General features: G+C 52.0%; 1 protein-coding gene across 8 annotated transcripts in view; it reads right to left on the bottom strand.

Moving 5' to 3' along the window:
• pik3cd (phosphatidylinositol-4,5-bisphosphate 3-kinase, catalytic subunit delta) overlaps positions 1–23693 on the bottom strand; it is a 245206-nt gene that overhangs the window by 39715 nt on the left and 181798 nt on the right. For 7 of the 8 annotated variants that reach the window (XM_070860520.1, XM_070860516.1, XM_070860517.1 and 4 more), the window contains 4 exons: positions 17325–17421; positions 10593–10723; positions 8628–8678; positions 4777–4944 (listed from right to left, as the gene is read on the bottom strand). In XM_070860520.1, coding sequence (XP_070716621.1) covers positions 4777–4944; positions 8628–8678; positions 10593–10723; positions 17325–17421 — 447 coding nt within the window. Of the gene's footprint in view, positions 1–4776; positions 4945–8627; positions 8679–10592; positions 10724–17324; positions 17445–23693 lie in introns of all 8 variants that reach the window. The other variant, XM_070860523.1, reaches the window with a different exon arrangement.

Here is a 23693-nt window from a genome sequence, read left to right as displayed (position 1 = left end):
GGGATATGGGGATAGTGCGGGAAAGTGGAGTTGAGGTCAAAGATCAGCCATGATCCCATTGAATGGCGGAGCAGGCTCGAGGGGCCAAATGGCTGACTCCTGCTCCTAATTCTTATGTTATTAAGTAGATTCGCATATGGTGATTGGCCACGTGTGGAGGAGGACTGCTGGCACCTACAGAACTATAAGCCGGCACAAGAACATAAGAATTAAGAGCAGGAGTTGGCCATTTGGCCCCTCGAGCCTGCTCCGCCATTCAATGAGATCATGGCTGATCTTCGACCTCAACTCCACTTTCCTGCACTGTCCCCATATCCCTTTAAACCCTTAATACCCAGGCATGAAGACGATAGAGAACACTAGTCGGATAAAACAATCGTTTGTTGTTTAAAAAAAACATCTGCAGAGGGAGTGCAGCGAAGGTTCACCAGACTGATTCCTGGGATGGTAGGACTGATATATGAAGAAAGACTGGATCGACTGGGATTATATTCACTGGAATTTAGAAGAATGAGGGGGTGATCTCATAGAAGCATATAAAATTCTGACGGGATTGCACAGGTTAGATGCAGGAAGAATGTTCCCGATGTTGGGGAAGTCCAGAACCAGGGGTCACAGTCTAAGGATAAGGGGTAAGCCATTTAGGACCGAGATGAGGAGAAACTTCTTCACCCAGAGAATTGTGAACCTGTGGAATCCTGTACCACAGAAAGCTGTTGAGGCCAGTTTGTTAGATATATTCAAAAGGGAGTTAGATGTGGTCCTTACGGCTCAAGGGATCAAGGGGTATGGCGAGAAAGCAGGAATGGGGTACTGAAGTTGCATGATCAGCCATGATCATATTGAATGGCGGTGCAGGCTCGAAGGGCCGAATGGCCTACTCCTGCACCTACTTTCTATGTTTCTGTAAGTCACAGGAAGCAACAGCGTCCATGTTGTTATGTGCATCAATTTTGATATGTAGATCAGTAAGAGGTACTGTGTAATCCTTCCCTTAAAAGGACACAGTGGATGAGACGGAACTGAAGCATATTCTTCTAGCCGCCTGTCTAAGCAGCTCGATCTCGCGCTCGCTAACAGAAAGCTGGCAGGCAGTCTGGCACTCAATGGCTGGGTTGAGGATTGGCTGTTTGAAGACGCATTGCAAATGTGCCCTGCATGAACTGGCGATGAAGAATTAAAACTGCTAATTAAGCCCAATATGAGCCTCATCGAGGACTGCCTTTGCTTGTGCCAGATTCTCTCTCCCGGCAGCTGTGCTCGACCGTACACTGAACAGGGACAGTTCTCGACAGAGACAACACAGAAAGGTCAGACAGTCCTTTTCCTGTGGTGTACATCCCCCCCTCTGCTGTACATTTCCCGTTCTTGTAACTCTGGACAATCTCTTTCTGGGAAATGGAAGGGTGAGTGACCCCCATCCAAGTGGCTTTCGCCTTCGCCTGCCTTGACATTCAGACGCGAGCACACGCACCAAGAGCCACCTGCCGGTGCATTCTTTGAAACTCTTCCTGTTTTTGGGGGGGATTTTATTGAACAAATTGTTTTGTAAAAGATAAGACATTTTTGAGGGTACTCTGAACTAATTATAAATGGGCAACACCAGCAAAAATACACTCCCCTTCCCACACACCCCCCCCCCCACACACACCCCCCCCCCCACACACACCCCCCCCCCACACACACCCCCCCCCCACACACACCCCCCCCCCCACACACACCCCCCCCCCACACACACCCCCCCCCCCACACACACCCCCCCCCCACACACACCCCCCCCCCACACACACACCCCCCCCCCACACACACCCCCCCCCCCACACACACCCCCCCCCCCACACACACCCCCCCCCCCACACACACCCCCCCCCCCACACACACCCCCCCCCCCACACACACCCCCCCCCCCACACACCCCCCCCCACACACCCCCCCCCCCCACACACACACCCCCCCCCCCACACACCCCCCCCCCACACACCCCCCCCCCACACACACCCCCCCCCCACACACACCCCCCCCCCACACACACCCCCCCCCCCCACACACACCCCCCCCCCCCACACACACCCCCCCCCCCCACACACACCCCCCCCCCCCACACACACCCCCCCCCCACACACACACCCCCCCCCCACACACACACCCCCCCCCACACACACACCCCCCCCCACACACACCCCCCCCCCACCACACACACCCCCCCCCCACACACCCCCCCCCCCCACACACACCCCCCCCCCACACACACCCCCCCCCCACACACCCCCCCCCACACACCCCCCCCCACACACACCCCCCCCCCACACACACACACACACCCCCACACACCCCCCCCCACACACACACCCCCCCCACACACACACACACCCCCCCCCACACACACACCCCCCCCCACCACACCCCCCCCCCCCCACCACACCCCCCCCCCCCCCACCACACCCCCCCCCCCACACACACACACCCCCCCACACACACACACCCCCCCACACACACACACCCCCCCACACACACACACCCCCCCACACACACACACCCCCCCACACACACACACCCCCCCACACACACCCCCCCCCCCCCACACACACCCCCCCCCCCACACACACCCCCCCCCCACACACACCCCCCCCCCACACACACCCCCCCCCCCCACACACACCCCCCCCCCACACACACCCCCCCCCCACACACCCCCCCCCACACACACCCCCCCCCCACACACACACCCCCCCCCCCACACACCCCCCCCCACACACACCCCCCCCCCACACACACCCCCCCCCCCACACACATATACAACCCTCCCCCCCACACACCACCCCCCCCACACACATACACCACACCCCCACCCCCCCCCCACACATACACACACCCACCTCCCCCCCCAGTCCCCCACACAGAGGATTAAAGTACAAGTTCCCTTCTCAGATTTGGTCCTATTTTTCGCTCCTTTTTAATTCCCAGTATTAGGCAGTATTTGTAGCTCCTCCCTGGTTGCCCTCGAGTCATTACGAGTCAATCACAGACGAGGGAACGCGAATCCCATGTAGAACAGACCAAGTGGCTTCCCTTCCCTGGGAACGCTAGAGTCCTCATGGTCATTTCCTTGTGCCAGCCCTCAAAAGGACCAGATTTATTTAATTCAGAACGTAACCAGGCGGCTGTTGTGCCCACAGTAATCAATCCCGTCAGTTCCAGTCCCATCACAACCACAATTACAGGTGGGCGGATGGTCTGTGCAGTGGGTGCACGGACCCAGAGTGTGGAGAGGGTGTCAGCACAGTGAGCCCTGGGGTGGTTTTGACCGCTGGTGGAAGGACGGACCAAGGTCGGTTGATGCTGTGAGACTGTCTCCCAAGGTGGACCCAGCAAATGAACAGATCCCAAGTGCAACGCACCCTGCTGTTCTTCACAACCCCCGCCTCGAGCAGAGGCACAGAGCAGTGGCGGTGAAACGTCCGTTGGGACGTTGCCCTCGAACATGAACAGGCACTCGTCTCATAGAATCCTAGAGTGGTGGAGCACAGGAGGCCATTCGGCCCATCGAATACCATCCAGTCAGTCCCCCACCCCCTCCCCCGCTCTTTCCCCATATCCCGGCAATTTCTTTCTCCTTCAAGCATGTATCCAATTCCCTTTTGAAGGCTACTATTGAATCTGTATCAGGCAGCACGGTCCAGATTTTAACCCCTCGCTGTGTGGAAAGGTTTTTCCTCATGTCGCCCCTGGTTCTTTTGCCCATCGCCTTAAATCGCTACCCTTTGGTTATTGACCCTCCGACCATCGGGAACTTTCTCTATATTTACTCTATCTAAATCCTTTGTGATTTCAAACACCTCGAACAAATCTCCTCTTGCCTTCTCTGCTCCAAGGACCTTGGGACGGCTTACTACGTTTGAGGCGCTATATAAATACACAACCCCAGCGTCTCCAGTCTGTCTGCGGAACCGAAGTCCCTCATCCCCTGAAACCATTCTGGTAAATCTCTCCAAAGCTTCCACCTCCTTCTGAAAGTGCGGCACCCAGACTGGACACAGAGCTCATTTACTCGAATGGGTTGAATTCAGGCTGTGAGATATTGGTAGGGCGCAGTTAAATGCATTCCCATGAAATCCCTCTCTTCAAAAACAACAAAGTGTATTTATATAGCGCCTCAAACGTAGTAAACCGTCCCAAGGCGCTCCACAGGAGCGTTATAAGACAAAACAATTAAATTTGACACCGAGCCACAGAAGAAGGAATGACAGCCGATGGCCATAAGCTTGGTCAAAAAGGTCGGTTTTAAGGAGCGTCTGAAAGGAGAGAGAGGTAGAGAGGCGGGGAGGTTTAGGGAGGGAGTTCCAGAGCTTGGGGCCCAGGCAACAGAAGGCACGGCCACCGATGGTGGAGCGATTATAATCAGGGATGCTCAAGAGGGCAGAATTGGAGGAGTGCAGACATCTAGGGGGGGGGGGGGGGGGTTGTGGGGCTGGAGGAGATTACAGAGATAGGGAGGGGTGAGGGCCATGGAGGGGTTTGCAAACAATGTTGAAATGGAGACGTTGCTTAACCGGGAGCCAGTGTAGGTCGGCGACTTTAGTATTTTAACAAAGGCGCAAGTAAAAATTCACACCCTGCCAAAAGTAGCAAAGGAATTTCACACCAACGTTGACCCGTTTGTCACAAATGCCGCACAGCGGGATTCTGACCCCGGTCTGTCTGCCCGCCCATCGGCCTGCGCAGCCTGGAAGCCCGGTGCCAGCTCAGCGAGGGAGGGCTCGCAGCTCAGCTTCCTACCTGAGCAACATCTTCATGCTTGCTCCACTTGGTTATTGACAGCAGCTTGGCGAGGGCGTCGGGGAAATGGTCCCGCACTTCGCATCTCAACTTCCACACCAGATCCTTCTCGTCTTCAAAAAATTCGGTGCACACTTTGCGTTCCATAATCTCCTTCAATTGTTGTTGCTGTGCGGGAGTGTCAGAGAACACAATCACACGCGGTGTTCAGCCGGCATATTCGCGACATTGTTCTCTTTTCACGATACAAAAAAAATGGCAAGCCAAGTTTATTTCCAGAGAAATGAATTAAAAAGTAGGGAAGCAGTGCCACACCTGTATCGAACCTTGGGCAGACCACACCTGGAGTTACTGCGTACAGTTCTGGTCGCCATATTATAAAAAGGATACAGAGGCACTTGGAGAGGGGGCAGAGAAGATTTTTACAGGGATGATACCAGAAATGCGAGGGTATACATATCAGCCATGATCGTATTAAATGGCGGAGCAGGCTCGAGGGGCCGTATGGCCGACTCCTGCTCCTGTTTGTTATGAAAGGATGAACAGGCTGGGTTTCTTTTCACTTGAAAAGAGAAGGCTGAGGGATGACCTAAAATGATGAAAGGTTTTGACAGAGTGGATACAGAGAGAGTGTTTCCACTTGTGGGAAAGAGCATAACTAGAGGTCACCAAGAAATCCAATAGGGAATTCAGAAGCAACTTCTTTACCCAGAGGATGGTGAGAATGTGGAACTTGCTACCACAGGGACTGGTTGAAGCGAATAGTATCGATGCGTTTAAGGGGAGGCTAGACAAGCATATGTGGGAGAAGGGAATAGAGGATTATGCTGATAAATTTAGATGAGGAAAGACTGGAGGAGGCTCAAGTGGAGCATAAACACCGGCATGGACCGGTTGGGCCGAATGGCCTGTTTCTGTGCCATATATCCTGTGTAAGGCTGTCAATAAGAGTATCAAAATATGTATTTGCAGTGTCATTGGATTCCAAATACATTACAAACATTCTTCAGGAGAGACTGAGTGAAAAGCCCGTGCATACATTCATCTTCACAGTATCCATTCACCAAGTGCTACCATCGCCATGGGAACAATGAAAAAAAAGAAAGATTTACATTTATAAAGCGCCTTTCACGACCACCGGACGTCTCAAAGCGCTTTACAGCCAATGAAGTACTTTTGGAGTGTAGTCACTGTTATAATGTGGGAAACGCAGCAGCCAATTTGGTAACAGCAAGCTCCCACAAACAGCAATGTGATAATGACCCAGATATATGATGGGGATAGCTATAATACAGCAATTGCATGAAATAATGCCCCACTTAATTAATTTCAGCTCCTGTGGCTTGAGAAGGCCGCCTCATGGCAGGAGGAAGAAAGGCGAGTGCGGAAACAATGGCAGCACGAGAGGGGGAACATTGGCCAGCGAGGTCTGAGCCAAACAGCCACCCAGCGGGAGTGGTACTGTCGACAGAACAATATTCTGCTGCTCAGCGGATTACGGAGCACAGGCTGCAGGTCACCAGCAAATAGTTCATGTGTCGCAGGAGAGGAACTGTGGTTCAGTGGGTAGCACTCTCACCTCTAAGTCAGAAGGTTGTGGGTTCAAGTCCCACTCCAGGGACTTGAGCACAAAAATCTTGGCTGACACTCCAGTGCAGTGCTGATGGAGTGCTGCACTGTCGGAGGGACAGTACTGAGGGAGTGCTGCACTGTCGGAGGGACAGTACTGAGGGAGTGCTGCACTGTCGGAGGGACAGTACTGAGGGAGTGCTGCACTGTCGGAGGGACAGTACTGAGGGAGTGCTGCACTGTCGGAGGGACAGTACTGAGGGAGTGCTGCACTGTCGGAGGGACAGTACTGAGGGAGTGCTGCACTGTCGGAGGGACAGTACTGAGGGAGTGCTGCACTGTCGGAGGGACAGTACTGAGGGAGTGCTGCACTGTCGGAGGGACAGTACTGAGGGAGTGCTGCACTGTCGGAAGGACAGTACTGAGGGAGTGCTGCACTGTCGGAGGGACAGTGCTGAGCGGAGTGCTGCACTGTCGGAGGTGCCATTTTTCGGATGAGACGTTAAACCGAGGCCCCGTCTGCTCTCTCAGGTGAACGTAAAAGATCCCATGGCACCGTTTCGAAGAAGAGCAGGGGAGTTCTCCCCAGTGTCCTGGGGCCAATATTTATCCCTCAATCAACATCACTAAAACAGATTATCTGGTCATTATCACATTGCTGTGTGTGGGAGCTTGCTGTATGAAAATTGGCTGCCGCGTTTCCCACATTACAACAGTGACTACGCTCCAAAAGTACTTCATTGGCTGTAAAGAGCTTTGGGGCGTCCGGTGGTCGTGAAAGGCGCTATATAAATGCAAGTCTTTCCTTTGAGATGTCGTGGGAGAGTAACTCCGATGCCAGCTATCACCGTTGTTCCAGTTAAGTTTTTTTTGGGTGCGCGGCCCGTTCACATGTGCCGAGCACATGTGGCTTTTTCTATTTAAAAGCCGGTGCATGGCCGCAAAGCTTAATGGGAACGTTGGCTGTCACAGGGGAGCGCGTTACTGGGGAGTGATCGCATCACGGCGAGCAGCCCACACACACACATCACCGGCAGGCAACGCACCCCATCATCAGCATAGGCAGTCCCCCGAGATCGAGGAAGACTTGCTTCCACTCTAAAAGTGAGTTCTCAGGTGACTGAACAGTCCAATATGGGAATTACAGTCTCTGTCACAGGTGGGACAGACAGTGGTTGAAGGAAAGGGTGGGTGGGGAGTCTGGTTTGCCGCACGCTCCTTTCGCTGCCTGCGCTTGGTTTCTGCATGCTCTCGGCGACGAGACTCGAGGTGCTCAGCGCCCTCCCGGATGCACTTCCTCCACTTAGGGCAATCTTTGGCCAGGGACTCCCAGGTGTCGGTGGGGATGTTGCACTTTATCAGGGAGGCTTTGAGGGTGTCCTTGAAACGTTTCCTCTGCCCACCTGGGGCTCATTTGCCATGTAGGAGTTCCCAGTAGAGCACTTGCTTTGGGAATCTTGCGTCAGGCATGGGGACAATGTGGCCCGCCCAACGGAGCTGGTCGAGTGTGGTCAGTGCTTCGATGCTGGGGATGTTGGCCTGATGGAGTCTATATGTTATTGAAGAGCATCGTAGCTGTTTATCTGGGGGTAACCCAGAATGCCTATAAGAGGCAAGTAAACACAAGAGGATAGTGGGCAGCAAGACAGCCTCCACACTACTGGAGATTAACATACAATATACACGTTACCGGGGAATAGCAAGCAAGCATAATGCAATGAGGAATAAGCCACAGCGTACACTTTACTGGGGAGCAAGGCACAGCGTACACGTCCCCGGGGATCAGCACACCGTGCGTACATGTCCCTGGGGATCAGCACGCCATGCGTACATGTCCCCGGGGATCAGCATGCCGTGCGTACATATCTCCAGGGATCAGCGCACCGTGTGTACACGTCCCTGGGGATCAGCGCACCGAGTGTACACGTCCCTGGGGATCAGCGCACCGAGTGTACACGTCCCTGGGGATCAGCGCACCGAGTGTATACGTCCCTGGGGATCAGCGCACCGAGCGTACACGTCTCTGGGGATCAGCGCACCGTGCGTACACGTCTCTGGGGATCAGCGCACCGTGCGTACACTTCCCTGGGGATCAGCACACCGAGCGTACACGTCCCTGGGGATCAGCACACCGAGCGTACATATCTCCAGGGATCAGCACACCGTGCGTACATATCCCCGGGGATCAGCGCACCGTGCGTACACGTCCCTGGGGATCAGCACACCGAGCGTACACGTCCCTGGGGGATCAGCACACCGAGCGTACATTACTGGGGATTTACCTCTGTGTGCGATGCTTTCACACGGTCTCCATTCTTGCCCAACTCAAGAATCTGAGGGAGAGAAAAACAGATTCACAAATTAATATTTCAAAAAGGAACACTTTACAGTCAAATCACAATGCAACTTAACAGATACTTAAGAGTTTTTGTTTTGGAAAATGAAGAGTACCATTTTGTAAATATTCACCTGGGAGGGAGAAAGAAAGACTTGCATTTATATAGTGTCTTTCACGACCACTGGACGTCCCAAAGCACTTTACAGCCAATGAAGTACTTTTGGAGTGTAGTCACTGATGTAATGTGGGAAACGCGGCAGCCAATTTGCACACAGCAAGCTCCCACACACAGCAATGTGATAATGACCAGATAATCTGTTTTAGTGATGTGGATTGAGGGGTAAATATTGGCCAGGACACCGGGGAGAACTCCCCTGCTCTTCTTCGAAATAGTGCCATGGGATCTTTTACATCCATCTGAGGGGCAGCTGATCTTGGGCTAAAGTACAGATGCACAAACTACCCTCAGATCGTCTGGGGGGTGGGGAGGGGTGAAACAAGCCAGGAATTGCCCCTCCTGCTGGAAGTGCAGGCGTGGGAGGCGTGGGAGAAATCACCAGGGATTTCCCTTCTTGGATTATCATTGATTGTAGGGTTGGGCTTCACTGTGACGCACTCCACGGTTCAACATCCTGCTGACACTCACGACCAGAAGTCACACGTTGCAAATGGCCACTTGGGTGAAGTACTGGCAGGTGTCTGGTGAGACCACAGCACCCGTGGGCAGGGGGAGGGACGGGAAAGGGGGTAAAGCAATAAAGAAGTAAAAATAGCCAGAGTCGAGTTTGTTTAATCACAGACTCGTGCCAGTGAATCAGACGCAAAACACGAGTTCTGGAATCGTTCCTCCTCTGCCCAGATTTCATATCACTTCTTTCCCGTTTCTCCTCCAGGAAACACTTCAATCCCCGGTCAGGATCACAGGCAGGCACGCTCCTTGCCGACCTCCAGCCCACGACACTACATCATCATAGGCAGTCCCTCACAATCGAGGAAGACTTGCTTCCACTCTAAAAGTGAGTTCTCAGGTGACTGAACAGTCCAATACGGGAATTACAGTCTCTGTCACAGGTGGGACAGACAGTGGTTGAGGGAAAGGGTGGGTGGGGAGTCTGGTTTGCCGCACGCTCCTTCCGCTGCCTGCTCTTGCTTTCTGCATGCTCTCGGCAACGAGACTCGAGGTGCTCAGCGCCCTCCCGGATGCTCTTCCTCCACTTCGGGCGGTCTTTGGCCAGGGACTCCCAGGTGTCGGTGGGGATGTTGCATTTTATCAGGGAGGCTTTGAGGGTGGTCCTTGAAACGTTTCCTCTGCCCACCTGGGGCTTGTTTGCCATGTAGGAGTTCTGAGTAGAGCGCTTGCTTTGGGAGTCTTGTGTCGGGCATGTGGACAATGTGGCCTGCCCAACAGAGCTGGTCGAGTGTGGTCAGTGTTTCAATGCTGGGGATGTTGGCCTGGTCGAGGACGCTAACGTTGGTGCATCTGTCCTCCCAGGGGATTTGCAGGATCTTGCGGAGACATCGTTGGTGGTATTTCTCCAGCGATTTGAGGTGTCTACTGTACATGGTCCACGTCTCTGAGCCATACAGGAGGGCGGGTATTACTACAGCCCTGTGGACCATGAGCTGGGTGGTAGGTTTGAGGGCCTGGTCTTCGAACACTCTCTTCCTCAGGCGGCCGAAGGCTGCGCTGCCGCACTGGAGGCGGTGTTGAACCTCGTCATCGATGTCTGCCCTTGCTGATAGTAGGCTCCCGAGGTATGTATGTGTGTGCACATTGTCTGGATCAATGCACTTTCTCATTTCCCATTCCTTTGGGGAACTGCCTTACCTTTGCTCAGTATCTTCCACAGCCTGGACCCCCCCCCCGTGCCAGATCTAAACAAACACTGTGAGGTGTAACTCTACGCACCTTATCTAAGGAAGGGTAGTAGATGGGGTGAGACACAATGCTGTGGAAATGGATGTACAAGGCAGCAGTGCTGTCGGTGTTGGGGTTGTTCTGCACGGTGCCCATCGGGTTTAACAGTTCTCCCTTGTCATCTGCAAAACAGACAAGATGAACATTTGTTACAAAGCCTGTAAATTAATTTGTCACTTATTAAAAAAAAATTGTTTTGAACTCTCCTTCCAGATTTTGATGTTTACAGAACTGTTGGACGAGAGCCATTTCGCTGACGCAAGCTCTGGCTCATCACTGAGGGACAACGATGTTTCTGAGCAGGGATCAGTGTCTTTTCTTAATCACAGAAGGTTCACTCGGTTGATTCCTGGCAGGAAGGGGTTCGGAGGAAAGGTTGAGCAGGTTGGGCCTGTACTCATTGGAGTTTAGAAGAATGAGAGGTGATTTTATTGAAACATACAATATTATGAGGGGGCTTGACAGGTTAGATGCAGAGAGGAGGTTTTCCCTTGTGGGGGAATCTAGAACTAGGGGGCATAGTTTCAGAATAAGGGGTCGCCCATTTAGGACTGAGATGAGGAGGAATTTCTTCTCTCAGAGGGTTGTGAATCTTGGAATTCTCTGTCACAGAGAGCTGTGGAGGCTGGGTCATTGAATATATTTAAGGTGGAGATGGACAGATGTTTGAATGATAAGGGAGTGAAGGGTTATGGGGAACAGGCAGGGAAGTGGAGTTGAGCCCATGATCAGATCAGCCATGATCTTATTGAATGGCGGGGAAGGCTCGAGGGGCCAAATGGCCGACTCTTGCTCCTATTTCTTATGTTCTTACGGGATGACTAGTCCTGTGTTCCAGCAACGCCTCAAAGTTCAGTAGCTGCCAGGACCTGTTTCTTTTGTAGCTTTTTTTAATAAAAAAGGTGAATCTGTTCACATCACCCAATGTCCCACGAGTACAGAGCCTGGTCCTTGTCAACATCACACTGTGCAATCGCTTGAAAAGACGTAAAAAAAAACCCCAAACATAATGGGATTTATTTGGTTTCGGGGGGGTGGAGGAGCGGTTTGTGCAAAATGGGCAATATCGAATCGGCAAAAGCAAAATATCACGGATGCTGGAATCTGAAATAAAAGCAGAAAATGCTGGAAATCTCAGCAGATTAGGCAGCATCTGTGGAGAGAGAGAGAGTTAATGGTAATAGAGCTCCACCTAGTGGGCGACTGATGTACTGCAACTACTGACGTAAATAAAGGATCATGTGGCAAAGTCACATGATGACAGTTTCTGTGTTATGAGCCATCTTGTGTAGCGTGTGTTTGTTGGTGATGTCGTAAGAATCTGTCACATTGCCTGGATGAGTGCAGCTCCAACAACACTCAAGGAGCTCGACACCATCCAGGACAAAGCAGGCCGCTTGATTGGCCCCCCCATCCACCACCTTCAACATTCACCCCCTCCACCACCGGCGCCCCCTGGCTGCAGTGTGCACCATCTACAAGATGCAGTGCAGCAACTCGCCAAGGCTTCTTCGGCAGCACCTCCCAAACCCGCGACCTCTACCACCTAGAAGGACAAGGGCAGCAGGCGCATGGGAACACCACCACCTCCACGTTCCCCTCCCAGTCACACACCATCCTGACTTGGGAAATATATCGGCCGTTCCTTCATCGTCGCTGGGTCACAATCCTGGAACTCCCTCCCTAACAGCACTGTGGGAGCACCTTCACCACACGGACTGCAGCGGTTCAAGAAGGCGGCTCACCACCACCTTCTCAAGGGGCAATTAGGGATGGGCAATAAATGCCGGCCCGGCCAGCGACGCCCACATCGGTGAACAAATTTTTAAAAAATTAATGTTTCGGGTCTGTGAGCCTTCGTCAGAACCACAAAAGGTTCGAGATGCAATAGGTTTTTAAGCAAGTGTCGGGGCAGGGAAAGTGGGGAGGGGAGAGAGCGGGGGAGGGGATAGAGCGGGACAGGGGAGAGAGCGGGGGTGGGGAGAGAGCGGGGGCGGGGAGAGAGCGGGGGCGGGGAGAGAGCGGGGGCGGGGAGAGAGCGGGGCAGGGGAGAGAGCGGGGCAGGGGAGAGAGCGGGGCAGGGGAGAGAGCGGGGGCGGGGAGAGAGCGGGGCAGGGGAGAGAGCGGGGGCGGGGAGAGAGCGGGGCAGGGGAGAGAGCGGGGGTGGGGAGAGAGCGGGGGTGGGGAGAGAGCGGGGGTGGGGGAGCCACACTGACGCATTAATGGCGGCTGTAATGAGGAGGTGGCATGTCTTTTATCTTCCGGGAGGAAGGAGGCCTGCTCCCAAGAGTTTTCCGGAGGCTCCCACCACTGCCACTCTGCCTTTGCACCTGCCGCGGTCCACACCCAAGCCATCCCAGACTGCCGCGGTGCTGGAGCGGTACAGTGCGCAGCCGAGCCTTCCAGGCCCAGGGCTGGTCCAGGGCGTCCTGCTTGGCCCTCTGTACTGCCTGACCCACACACACAGCAGCCCTCAAGCAGCCTTGCTGTAGAGGCATGACCTTAACATTAGAGCTAGCCTGGTCAGAGGTGATGTCACACATCGTCACACAGTGGGTCGGGGAAATCTGGAATTCTCTCCCCCTAAAAGCTGTTGAGGCCGGGGGTCACATGAAACTTCAGAAATGAGATTGGTAGATTTTTGTTAGGCAAGACTATTAAGGAATGTGGAACCAAGATCAAAGATTGGATAGGCTGGGTTTGTTTTCTTTGGAACAGAAGAGGCTGAGGGGAGACCTTATTGAGGTGTATAAAATTATGAGGGGCCTGGATAGAGTGGATAGGATGGACTTAACCAGGGGGCATAGATTTAAAGTAAGTGGTAGGAGGTTTAGAGGGGATTTGAAGGGAAATTTCATCATGCAGAGGGTGGTGGGGGTCTGGAACTCACTGCCTGAAAGGGTGGTAGAGGCAGAAACCCTCACCACATTTAAAAAGTACTTGGATGTGCACCTGAAGTGCCGTAACCTACAGGGCTATGGACCCAGAGCTGGAAATTGGGATTAGGCTGGATAGCTCTTTGTCGGCCGAAATGGCCTCCTTCTGTGCTGTAAATTTCTATGATTCTATGATTCTAAGGCGGGTACATGGAGTTAACATTCTGGTCAGCCATGGTCTAGCGAAACAAGACATTGTAATCTATTGGTGAGGCCGCACCCGGAGTACTACTTACTTAAGGAAGGATATACTAGCTTTGGAGCGGGTACAGAGACGATTCACTAGGCTGATTCCGGAGATGAGGAGGTTACCTTATGATGATAGATTGAGTAGACTGGGTCTTTACTCGTTGGAGTTCAGAAGGATGAGGGGTGATCTTATAGAAACATTTAAAATAATGAAAGGGATAGACAAGATCGAGGCAGAGAGGTTGTTTCCACTGGTCGGGGAGACTAGAACTAGGGGGCACAGCCTCAAAATACGGGGGAGCCAATTTAAAACCGAGTTGAGAAGGAATTTCTTCTCCCAGAGGGTTGTGAATCTGTGGAATTCTCTGCCCAAGGAAGCAGTTGAGGCTAGCTCATTGAATATATTCAAGTCACAGATAGATAGATTTTTAACCAATAAGGGAATTAAGGGTTACGGGGAGCGGGCGGGTAAGTGGAGCTGAGTCCACGGCCAGATCAGCCATGATCTTGTTGAATGGCGGAGCAGGCTCGAGGGGCTAGATGGCCTACTCCTGTTCCTAATTCTCATGTTCTTATGTTTTGATGTAAATGATGCCCAAAGGTTGTTTTTTTTTTAAACCAAATATGGTTTCAAGGTGAGGCCCCTTTAACTGGACGGGTGTGAGTGTGACATCACAGGGCAAGCCTGAGCCTCATGTTACACGTCACAATGAGACCAGACATGACGAGGGGTATATAAACCGAGCAATTTGAGGCAAGGGCAGCAAAACCAGTTTAAGTGAAAGTGAAGGGAAAGGAGCTGTGCTGACTGGGACTGTCTCGGAGTGATGGTGGTCGGTTTGAAAAAAGTCCATTACTGACGTCTCCGCAGTCGGTAAGTACAAGAGCTGGGCTGGCGGGGCCCTGGAGCATCGCGGCCCACCGACCTGCGACAGAACACCTCTGCGGGTCAGGCAGTATAGGAGCTGGAGCAGCGTACTGCCACAGCTTCCAGCGCGAGCTGCTCCAGGTGTGCGACCGCTTCGAGGGCGAGGGTGTCGTCATCAGGACCCAGGCTGTTTGGAACGTGGGCAGGAGCATCGGCGGGGCCCTGGTACAGCAGGAGCGGGAAGGACATGGCGGAGGTCCGGCGAATGTTTGGTGCGGAGGAGCGGCGAGACATCGTGGCGGAGAGAGATCGCGGCGGAGAGAGATCGCGGCAGAGGAGCGGCGAGACATCGTGGCGGAAAGAGATCGCGGCGGAGAGATCGCGACGGAGGGGCGGCGAGGGATCGCGACGGAGAGAGATCGCGACGGAGGGGCGGCGAGGGATCGCGACGGAGGGGCGGCGAGGGATCGCGGCGAGAGATCGCGACGGAGGGGCGGAGAGAGATCGCGACGAAGAGAGATCGCGGCGGAGAGAGATCGCGGCGGAGAGACTTCGCGGCGGAGAGACTTCGCGGCGGAGAGACTTCGCGGCGGAGAGACTTCGCGGCGGAGACACTTCGCGGCGGAGACACTTCGCGGCGGAGACACTTCGCGGCGGAGACACTTCGCGGCGGAGACACTTCGCGGCGGAGACACTTCGCGGCGGAGACACTTCGCGGCGGAGACACTTCGCGGCGGAAAGACTTCGCGGCGGAGACACTTCGCGGCGGAGACACTTCGCGGCGGAGACACTTCGCGGCGGAGACACTTCGCGGCGGAGACACTTCGCGGCGGAGACACTTCGCGGCGGACGGAGTTCAGGACTGGAACATCGGACCTCCTATGATGATGATGATGCTGCGCCGATGGTGGAGGGAGTGAGTGTTTGAGTGGAAGTTGTCTGAGAATGCACGGATGTATTGGGGCCAGAATGATCTCCTGGACTAGTTTCGATCGCCTAAGGGGGTCGGAGAGGAATTTCCCAGATTTCTGTTTCCCAAATTGGCCTGGGTTTTTATGTCTGGTTTTTCGCCTCTCCCAGGAGATCACATGGTCTTGGGTTGTGGGCTGGGGTCTGTATATATGCATGAAATATATATATGAATTATAATGAACAATGGATTGTGTGTTTCGTGATTTGAGTACATATCGGCCAGACCGGGTAAGGGCGGCAGATTTCCTTCCCTGAAGGACACTGGTGAACCAGATGAGTTTTACGACACTCTGGTAGGTTTATGGTCACCATTACTGATACTAGCTTTTTATTCCAGATTTCTTTAATTAGCTGAATTTAAATTCCCCGAGCTGCCATGGTGGGATTTGAACTCACGTCTCCATTAGTTCAGGCCTTGGATTACTGGTCCAGTAACATAGCCACTATGTTACCGTACACTCTTGAGTATTAAATTTATAAGATTGACGACTCTTCAGACAATTTGATCTCATCCTTCCAGAATGCCAACTCTACCATCTCCCCATTACAATATCCAGATGTTTCTTAAACACGTCTAATTTCCCGGTCTCATATGCTTGCAAACTTTCCCAGCTATTGATTGCACTCTATGTAAAATAAATCTTTCCTGATGGCTGTCCTAAATTTGTCTTTTAAAACTCTGGCCCCAAGTCCCGCTTGCCCAAGGGGCCAAGTTGTATCTGAAGGTATTGTTTGGGGTTTAAGTTCTAAAACGGCTTAATTCTCTAAGATCTCCTCCGAGATGTCTTTTGCAGGCCTGGGAGCTCAACGTTATCCCTCGCTCCTACCCCCTGAGCCGGGTCCCATGCTGACTAACAGTGTGAAAGAAAGACTTGCATTTATATAGCACCTTTCACAACCACCAGATGTCCCAACGCAATTTACAACCAATGAAACACTTTTTGAAGTGTAGTCACTGTTGTAATGTGGGAAATGCGGCAGCCAATTTGCGCACAGCAAGCTCCTACAAACAGCAATGTGATAATGACCAGATAATCTGTTTTTATGATGTTGATTGAGGGATAAATATTGGCCCAGAACACCGGGGATAACTCCTCTGCTTTTCTTCAAAATAAGAACATAAGAAATAGGAGCAGGAGTACGCCATTTGGCCCCTTGAGCCTGCTCTGCCATTCAATAAGATGTCAGCTGTGGCTCAGTGGGTAGAACTCTCAACTTGAAGTCAAAATGTTGTGCGTTCAAGTCCCACTCCAGAGACTTGAGCACAAAAATCTAGGCCTGACACTCCAGTGCAGTGCTGAGGGAGTGCTGCACTGTCAGGTGCCGTCTTTCGGATGAGGGATGCTCACAGGTGGACGTGAAAGATCTCATGGCAGTATTTCAAAGAAAAACAGGGGAGTTATTTCCGGTGTCCTGGCCAATATTTATCCTTCAATCAACATAACAAAAACATATTATCTGGTCATTATCACATTGCTGTGTGGGAGCTTGCTGTGCGCAAGTTGGCTGCCGCGTTTCCCATATTACAACAGGGACTGCACTTCAAAAGTACCTCATTGACTGCAGTCGTGAAAGGTGCTATATAAATAGAAGTTTTTTTTAAATGGCACAGGCCAGGAGAGACAGGGAATTCAGTCAGTCACCCACCCACCTCGCCTGAGTGATATTTGGGCTAGAGTCACTCGGATTAAAGCAGTGTGATAATGGCCTTCTATTGGCAACAGAAGGCGACAATCATTGAGCAGATTTGAGACTTACCAGGCACCGATGGCCACGAGTACAGCCACATGTCTCCAGTCTTCAGCTGGTCCTTGTAGTCAAATACCATGGTGTTGACCCAAGCAATCGGGCAGTCCTGGGGAGGAAACCGGTACATTCCTATCAACAAGAGGTACGGACTGAGCAAGGTCAGTTACAATTCTTAAACAGCCAGCTCAACCAATCGGTGCTAGTCAAACGGAGATACGGTTTATTCAACAAGGGAATGCTTCACCTCGTTCACTCAGCAAAAAATGGGACTTTATCCTCAGGACATCGTAAAGCATTTCACATTCTGTTGATTGAGGAAAGAACATTAGCACACCTATGGTGGCGTACTGGTCATGTTACCGGACTCGTAATCCAGAGGCCTGGTCTAATGGACTAGGAGACCATGGCCCCTTGTTCTAGACTCTCCAGCCAGGGGAAACAACCTCTCAGCATCTACCCGGTCAAGCCCCCTCGGAATCCTATATAGCTCAATGAGATCACCTCTCATTCTTCTTAATTCCAGTGAGTACAGGCCCATTCTACTCAATATAGAGTGGGTCATCATCGTCATAGGCAGTCCCTCGAAATCTTGCTTCCACTGCAAGTGAGTTCTCAGGTGACTGAACAGTCCAATACAGGAATTACAGTCTCTGTCACAGGTGGGACAGACAGTGGTTGGAGGAAAGGGAGGGTGGGGAGTCTGGTTTGCCGCACGCTCCTTCCGCTGCCTGCGCTTGCTTTCTGCACGCTCTCGGCGACGAGACTCGAGGTGCTCAGCGCCCTCCCGGATGCTCTTCCTCCACTTTGGCCAGGGACCCCCAGGTATCGGTGGGGATGTTGCACTTTATAGTCAGCACTGTGGGAACACCTTCACCACTCGGACGGCAGCGGTTGAAGGTAGCGGCTCACCACCTTCTCGAGGGCAATTAGGGATGGGCAATAAAGTCCCTTGTGATCTGGTGAATTTTACAACTGCAAACTCACGAGGAGGTTTTTGTGATGCTGGATCCTCAACTGTACTTTAGCACTCAATAAACCTGATACACATTGCAATGATTAATCTCACAATATGGACATCGTCCACCGTTAATTACATCGAGCTGGTTGTCTGCCATGATGCGCGACTCAGGCAAAATGATGGAATAAAAATACATTAAAACTGCTATCATACATTTGCAAAAATGGAGACAATAATCTCACCCAGCGGTAAAATATGGTCCCGCTTCACACCCGGGTTATGACCTCACCCGAACCCCTCGATGAATTTATTGCACACATTCCTGGTTATCTGTTTTTCTCCTTGATCCATATGATGATAACATACCACAGAACCCAGACCATAAATCTGGTGACTACTGACAACAGCATAAAAAGAACTAACTTGTACTTTGAGCCATGCGTTGTGCAAAATTAGATTCGAAGTGAATGCCACTTTGATATGCACAAATTTCCAATACCGGTCCTTAAACAGAGTTTGTGGTTTGTCAGTACAGCGATGGACCCCACAGGAGCAGCCCCGCTCTATTGTCCTGCCTTGTCACTGGACCAAGACCGTGCTCCGTCAAGTCCGTGTGGTGGCTGGCGGAATTCACGCACAGGAACCTTCCACCCTCTAAAATGAAGTTCAGGACGTGGAACGTCAGGACCCTCATGGACAGAGTCTGTCGATCCTGCATTGGATTCGTCAGGCCACCTTCGAACTCATGTTAGTCATCCTCGACTCCAAGGGACTGCCGAAGAAGAAGATATTGAGTAGAATGGGCCTATGCTCTCTGGAGTTTAGAAGAATGAGAGGTGATCTCATTGAAACATACAAGATCCGGAGGGGGATTGACAGGGGAGATGCTGAGAGGTTGTTTCCCCCGGGCTGGGAAGTCTAGAACTAGGGGGGCGGGTCACAGTCTCAGGTTAAGGGGTCGGCCATTTAAGACTGAGATGAGGAGGAATTTCTTCACTCAGAGGGTGGTGAATCTTTGGAATTCTCTGCCTCAGAGGGCTGTGGATGCTGAATCTCTGAGTATATTCAAGGCTGAGATAGATGGATGTTTGGACTCTAGGAGAATCAAGGGATATGGGGATCGGGCGGGAAAGCGGAGTCAAGATCGAAGATCAGCCACAACCTTATTAAATGGCAGAGCAGGCTCGAGGGGCCGTATGGCCTACTCCTGCTGCTATTTCTTATGTTCTAATGACCCCCTCAGACAAACACTAAGTGCGCACGCACACACACACACACACACACACGCACGCACACACACGCACACTACTACAGGGAGCAAAAATCAATGAAGGGTTGTGCCTAGCGTGCTGCCCCGCGACCCCACCCCCCCACATGCCTGAACGCAGATAGCTCCGGGGGCCACGGATGGGAGTGGGGGCCATTCACTCCCACTCCCTCGGCTGCCGCTGGGGGACCGAGCGGACAAAGGTTAAAAGGGGGCCTTTAAACCCTCAAGTCTTGACAAAAACAACTGCTGTTAAAACATCTGCTGCGACGAAGGGTGATGGACTGTGTTTCTCTCTCTAGTCACAGATGCTGCCTGACCTGTTGAGTGTTGCCAGCATGTTCTGCTGTTAAAGCATTTGTTTTTAACAAATGTCCCTTCACGAATCAAGTCTAAAACAGTGTATATTTTGGTGCCAGGCCACAAACGATGAGTCATGAAGGCCGAGCCAAAGGCAAGAACTGATTGGCCTGGGAACGACCACGTCTAAAATGGTGGCTGAACCGAGGAGTCAAGTGACCGGCAAGGTTATTTACATTTGACTTATTTGTGATAACTCAGTTATTCTTCAGATTGCAAGATCCAATCGTGAAGATACCAAGGGAGGGTGAGGAGTAAGTGCAGAATGGAAAAGAGATTGGTATCTTGAGAGAACGGTCGCCCGATAATGTTCTGACACAGCTTCCAGCGACCGGAACAAAGACACACTGACAGAAGACACAGAGTTGGTCACCGGCTTGACCAGTGCCGTGTCTCACTGCGGCAATTCCGTCTTCAAAAACAAAGCGGTTAAATAAGAAAAGGGTCAAAAATAAAAGACCAAGTGAACTCAGCGCTCCGTTAACAGCCAATGTTGGATTGTGCAGAGAGAAGGTTCCTCCACAGATCAAATCCCACCAGAGATGGGATGCACATTATCAGAATTAGGAGCAGGTGTCGGCCATTCGGCCCCTCGAGCCTGCTCCGCCATTCAATGAGATCATGGCTGATCTTCTACCTCAACTCCACTTTCCTGCACTGTCCCCATATCCCTTAATATCCAAAAATCTATCGATCTCTGTCTAGAATAGACTCACTCAGCCTCCACAATGGACTCCCTTGATGCTCAGTGGGTACCTGCACATAGTGTTGACCCACTCCCCCCCCACACACACCTCCCCACCCACATATACACCGCCCCCCCCCACACAGACACTCACCTCCCCCCCCACATATACACCCTCACACACATACACCCTCCCCCACACACACACATACACCTCCCCCCTACATATACACCCTCACACACATACACCCCCCCCCCCACACACACACACATACACCTCCCCCTCACATATACACCCCCCCACACACACACACATACGCCTCCCCCCCCACATATACACTCTCACACACATACACCTCCCCCCCCCACATATACACCCTCACACACATACACCTCCCCCCCACATATACACCCTCACACACATACACCCCCCCCCCACACACACACACATACACCTCCCCCTCACATATACACCCCCAAACACATACACCCCCCCCACACATACACACATACGCCTCCCCCCCCACATATACACTCTCACACACATACACCCCCCCCCACACACACACCACACCCCCCCACAAACACACACACAACACCCCCCCACCACATATACACCCTCACACACACAACACCCCCCCACACATATACATCCTCACACACATACAAACCCCCCCCCACATATACACCCTCACACACAACACCCCCCCCACATATACACCCTCTCACAAACACCCCCCACACACACACACATAACCCCCCCCCCACATATACACCCTCACACACACAACCCCCCCCACATATACACCCTCACACACACACACAACACCCCCCCACACACACAACAACCCCACATATACACCCTCACACACATGCAAACACCCCCACATGTACATCCTTACACACACACACACAACCCCCCCACACACACACTTCACATACTCCCCCTCCCAACACACACACACATTCACACCACACCCCCACGCACACACCTCCCCCACGCACACACCCCCACTCCCCCGCCACACATACAACCCCCCTCATCACATACACACATACACCCCCACACCCCCCACCCACACCCCCACCCCCCCGCCACACATACAACCCCCATCACATACACACATACACCCCCACACACCCCACCCACACCCCCACCGCCACACATACAACCCCTATCACATACACACACACACCCCCACATCCCCCCACCCCCCCACCCCACACATACACCCACACACAACCCCCACACCACACACTTTATGAAGAATTTCTACTTTCCCGTTCTTACTTTCCGTCCACAACACACATCTCAGAAATTCATGACTGGCAACAGCAGGAAGTTATTCCAGAGATGTTCATTTGGAAAACAGCTTCAAACAGATGGTTAGAATTAGAGAGTCGATATTTTGCAGGCTGGAGTCAAAGCAATGTTTTCATACAAAAGCGAGATGACTAGATGGGCGTTGCCAGTACAATCCTGTGTGTACACGTATGTATGCCAGCATACTGGTTATGTTACTGTGAGAATGATCCAGAGCCATGAGTTCAAATCTGGTTCAATTCAATTAATTAAAAAATCTGGAATAAAAAGCTGGTATCAGTAACAGTGACCATGAAACAACCGGATTGTGGTAAAAACCCGTCTGGTTCACTGCTATCCTTTAGGGAAGGAAATCTGCCGCCCTTACCCGGTCTGGCCGATATGTGACTCCAGACCCACAGCAATGTGTTTGACTCTTAAATGCCCTCTGAAATCGCCCAGCGAGACACTCCGTTGTATAAGGCGGCTCACCACCACCTTCGCGAGGGCAATAAATATCGGCAGTCACATCCCATGAACGAATTAAAAAAAAGATGCACATATGTATACCGTAGCTCCATACGCCCCTGTGTTGGTGAAAAGCACATCATCTGTTCTGGCTGGCTGTGCTCTGAAATTTAAAAATACAAGCCTCAATCTTGCGGATAATTGTGAATAATTGCCGGTAACTGAGGTTCAACTGTATCTTAACCCATGTCTCTATTCCTTCTCAGGGCAGAGAAGGCCAAGAGGGGATTTGACAGAGGTGTTTAAAATCATGAAGGGTTTAGATAGAGTAAATAGAGCAACTGTTTCCAATGGCTGAAGGGTCGATAGCCAGAGGGCACAGATTTAAGGTGGTCGGCAAAAGAACCAGAGGCGACCTGAGGAGAAACTTTTCTACGCAGCGAGTGGCTAGGATTTGGAACGCGTTGCCCGAGAGGGGGGTGGATACAGATTCAATAGCTGCCTTCAAAAGGGAACTGGATAAATACTTGAAGGAGGAAAAATTGCCGGGATATGGGGAAAAGAGCGGGGGAGGGGGACTGACTGAGTTGCTCTTCGATAAAGCCGCGCAGACTCAATGGGCCAAATGGCCTCCTTCTGTGCTGCAATATTCTGTGATTCTATGAAACGAGGACATTTTATATTACCCCAGGCCCCAGTATCAACACGCTGTTCGACAAGGTGGTCCAGTTAAACAGAGTGGAACCAAAATGGAACCAAGCTACATTAAACAAGGTGATACAATGGTCACTATGGTAACCAGTATCAACACGGTGTTCGACACGGAGGTTCAATGAAGCCCAACTCTCAGACAACAATAAGCCAGCAGCTGGCGAATTTGCAAGAGTTGGGTCCTGCTGGTAAACTGTACACACACCAAGATCTGAGACTGCTTTTCAAAGTTGTATATTAAGCCTCATCAATAGGCCAGAGATCTAAACAACCCCAGCACTGGACAAGGCCGTATTAAATAAGGAAACAAAGCTTCATAAAGGACAGCAAAGCAACACAGCCTTAGTTACAGAGTTAGAAAATGGGGGGTTCCTGCTTAATACGCAACAGCAAAACCTTCCATCTTAAACGAGAATAACGGCACTTCCTGGAGGGCACAAGACATGTCCAAGGCAAACATTATGTCGAGGCTCATTCCGGAATTGGAAAAGAACGGAATGCCTTCTGTTCCCGACTCTGAACCCAGGTACTGGTCTCTACAAGTCCCCAATCCTGCCCCAGCTTTGACCACATAACCAAACAGGTTGGTCTGAGAATGTTCCACACAAAGGATTTTTTAGACACGA

This window comes from Pristiophorus japonicus, chromosome 18 (assembly GCF_044704955.1).
Source record: "Pristiophorus japonicus isolate sPriJap1 chromosome 18, sPriJap1.hap1, whole genome shotgun sequence".
Taxonomy (NCBI): Eukaryota; Metazoa; Chordata; class Chondrichthyes; family Pristiophoridae; genus Pristiophorus; species Pristiophorus japonicus.
The sequence above is the reverse complement of the archived record's forward strand: the minus strand, read 5'-3'. Positions and strand labels throughout refer to the sequence as shown.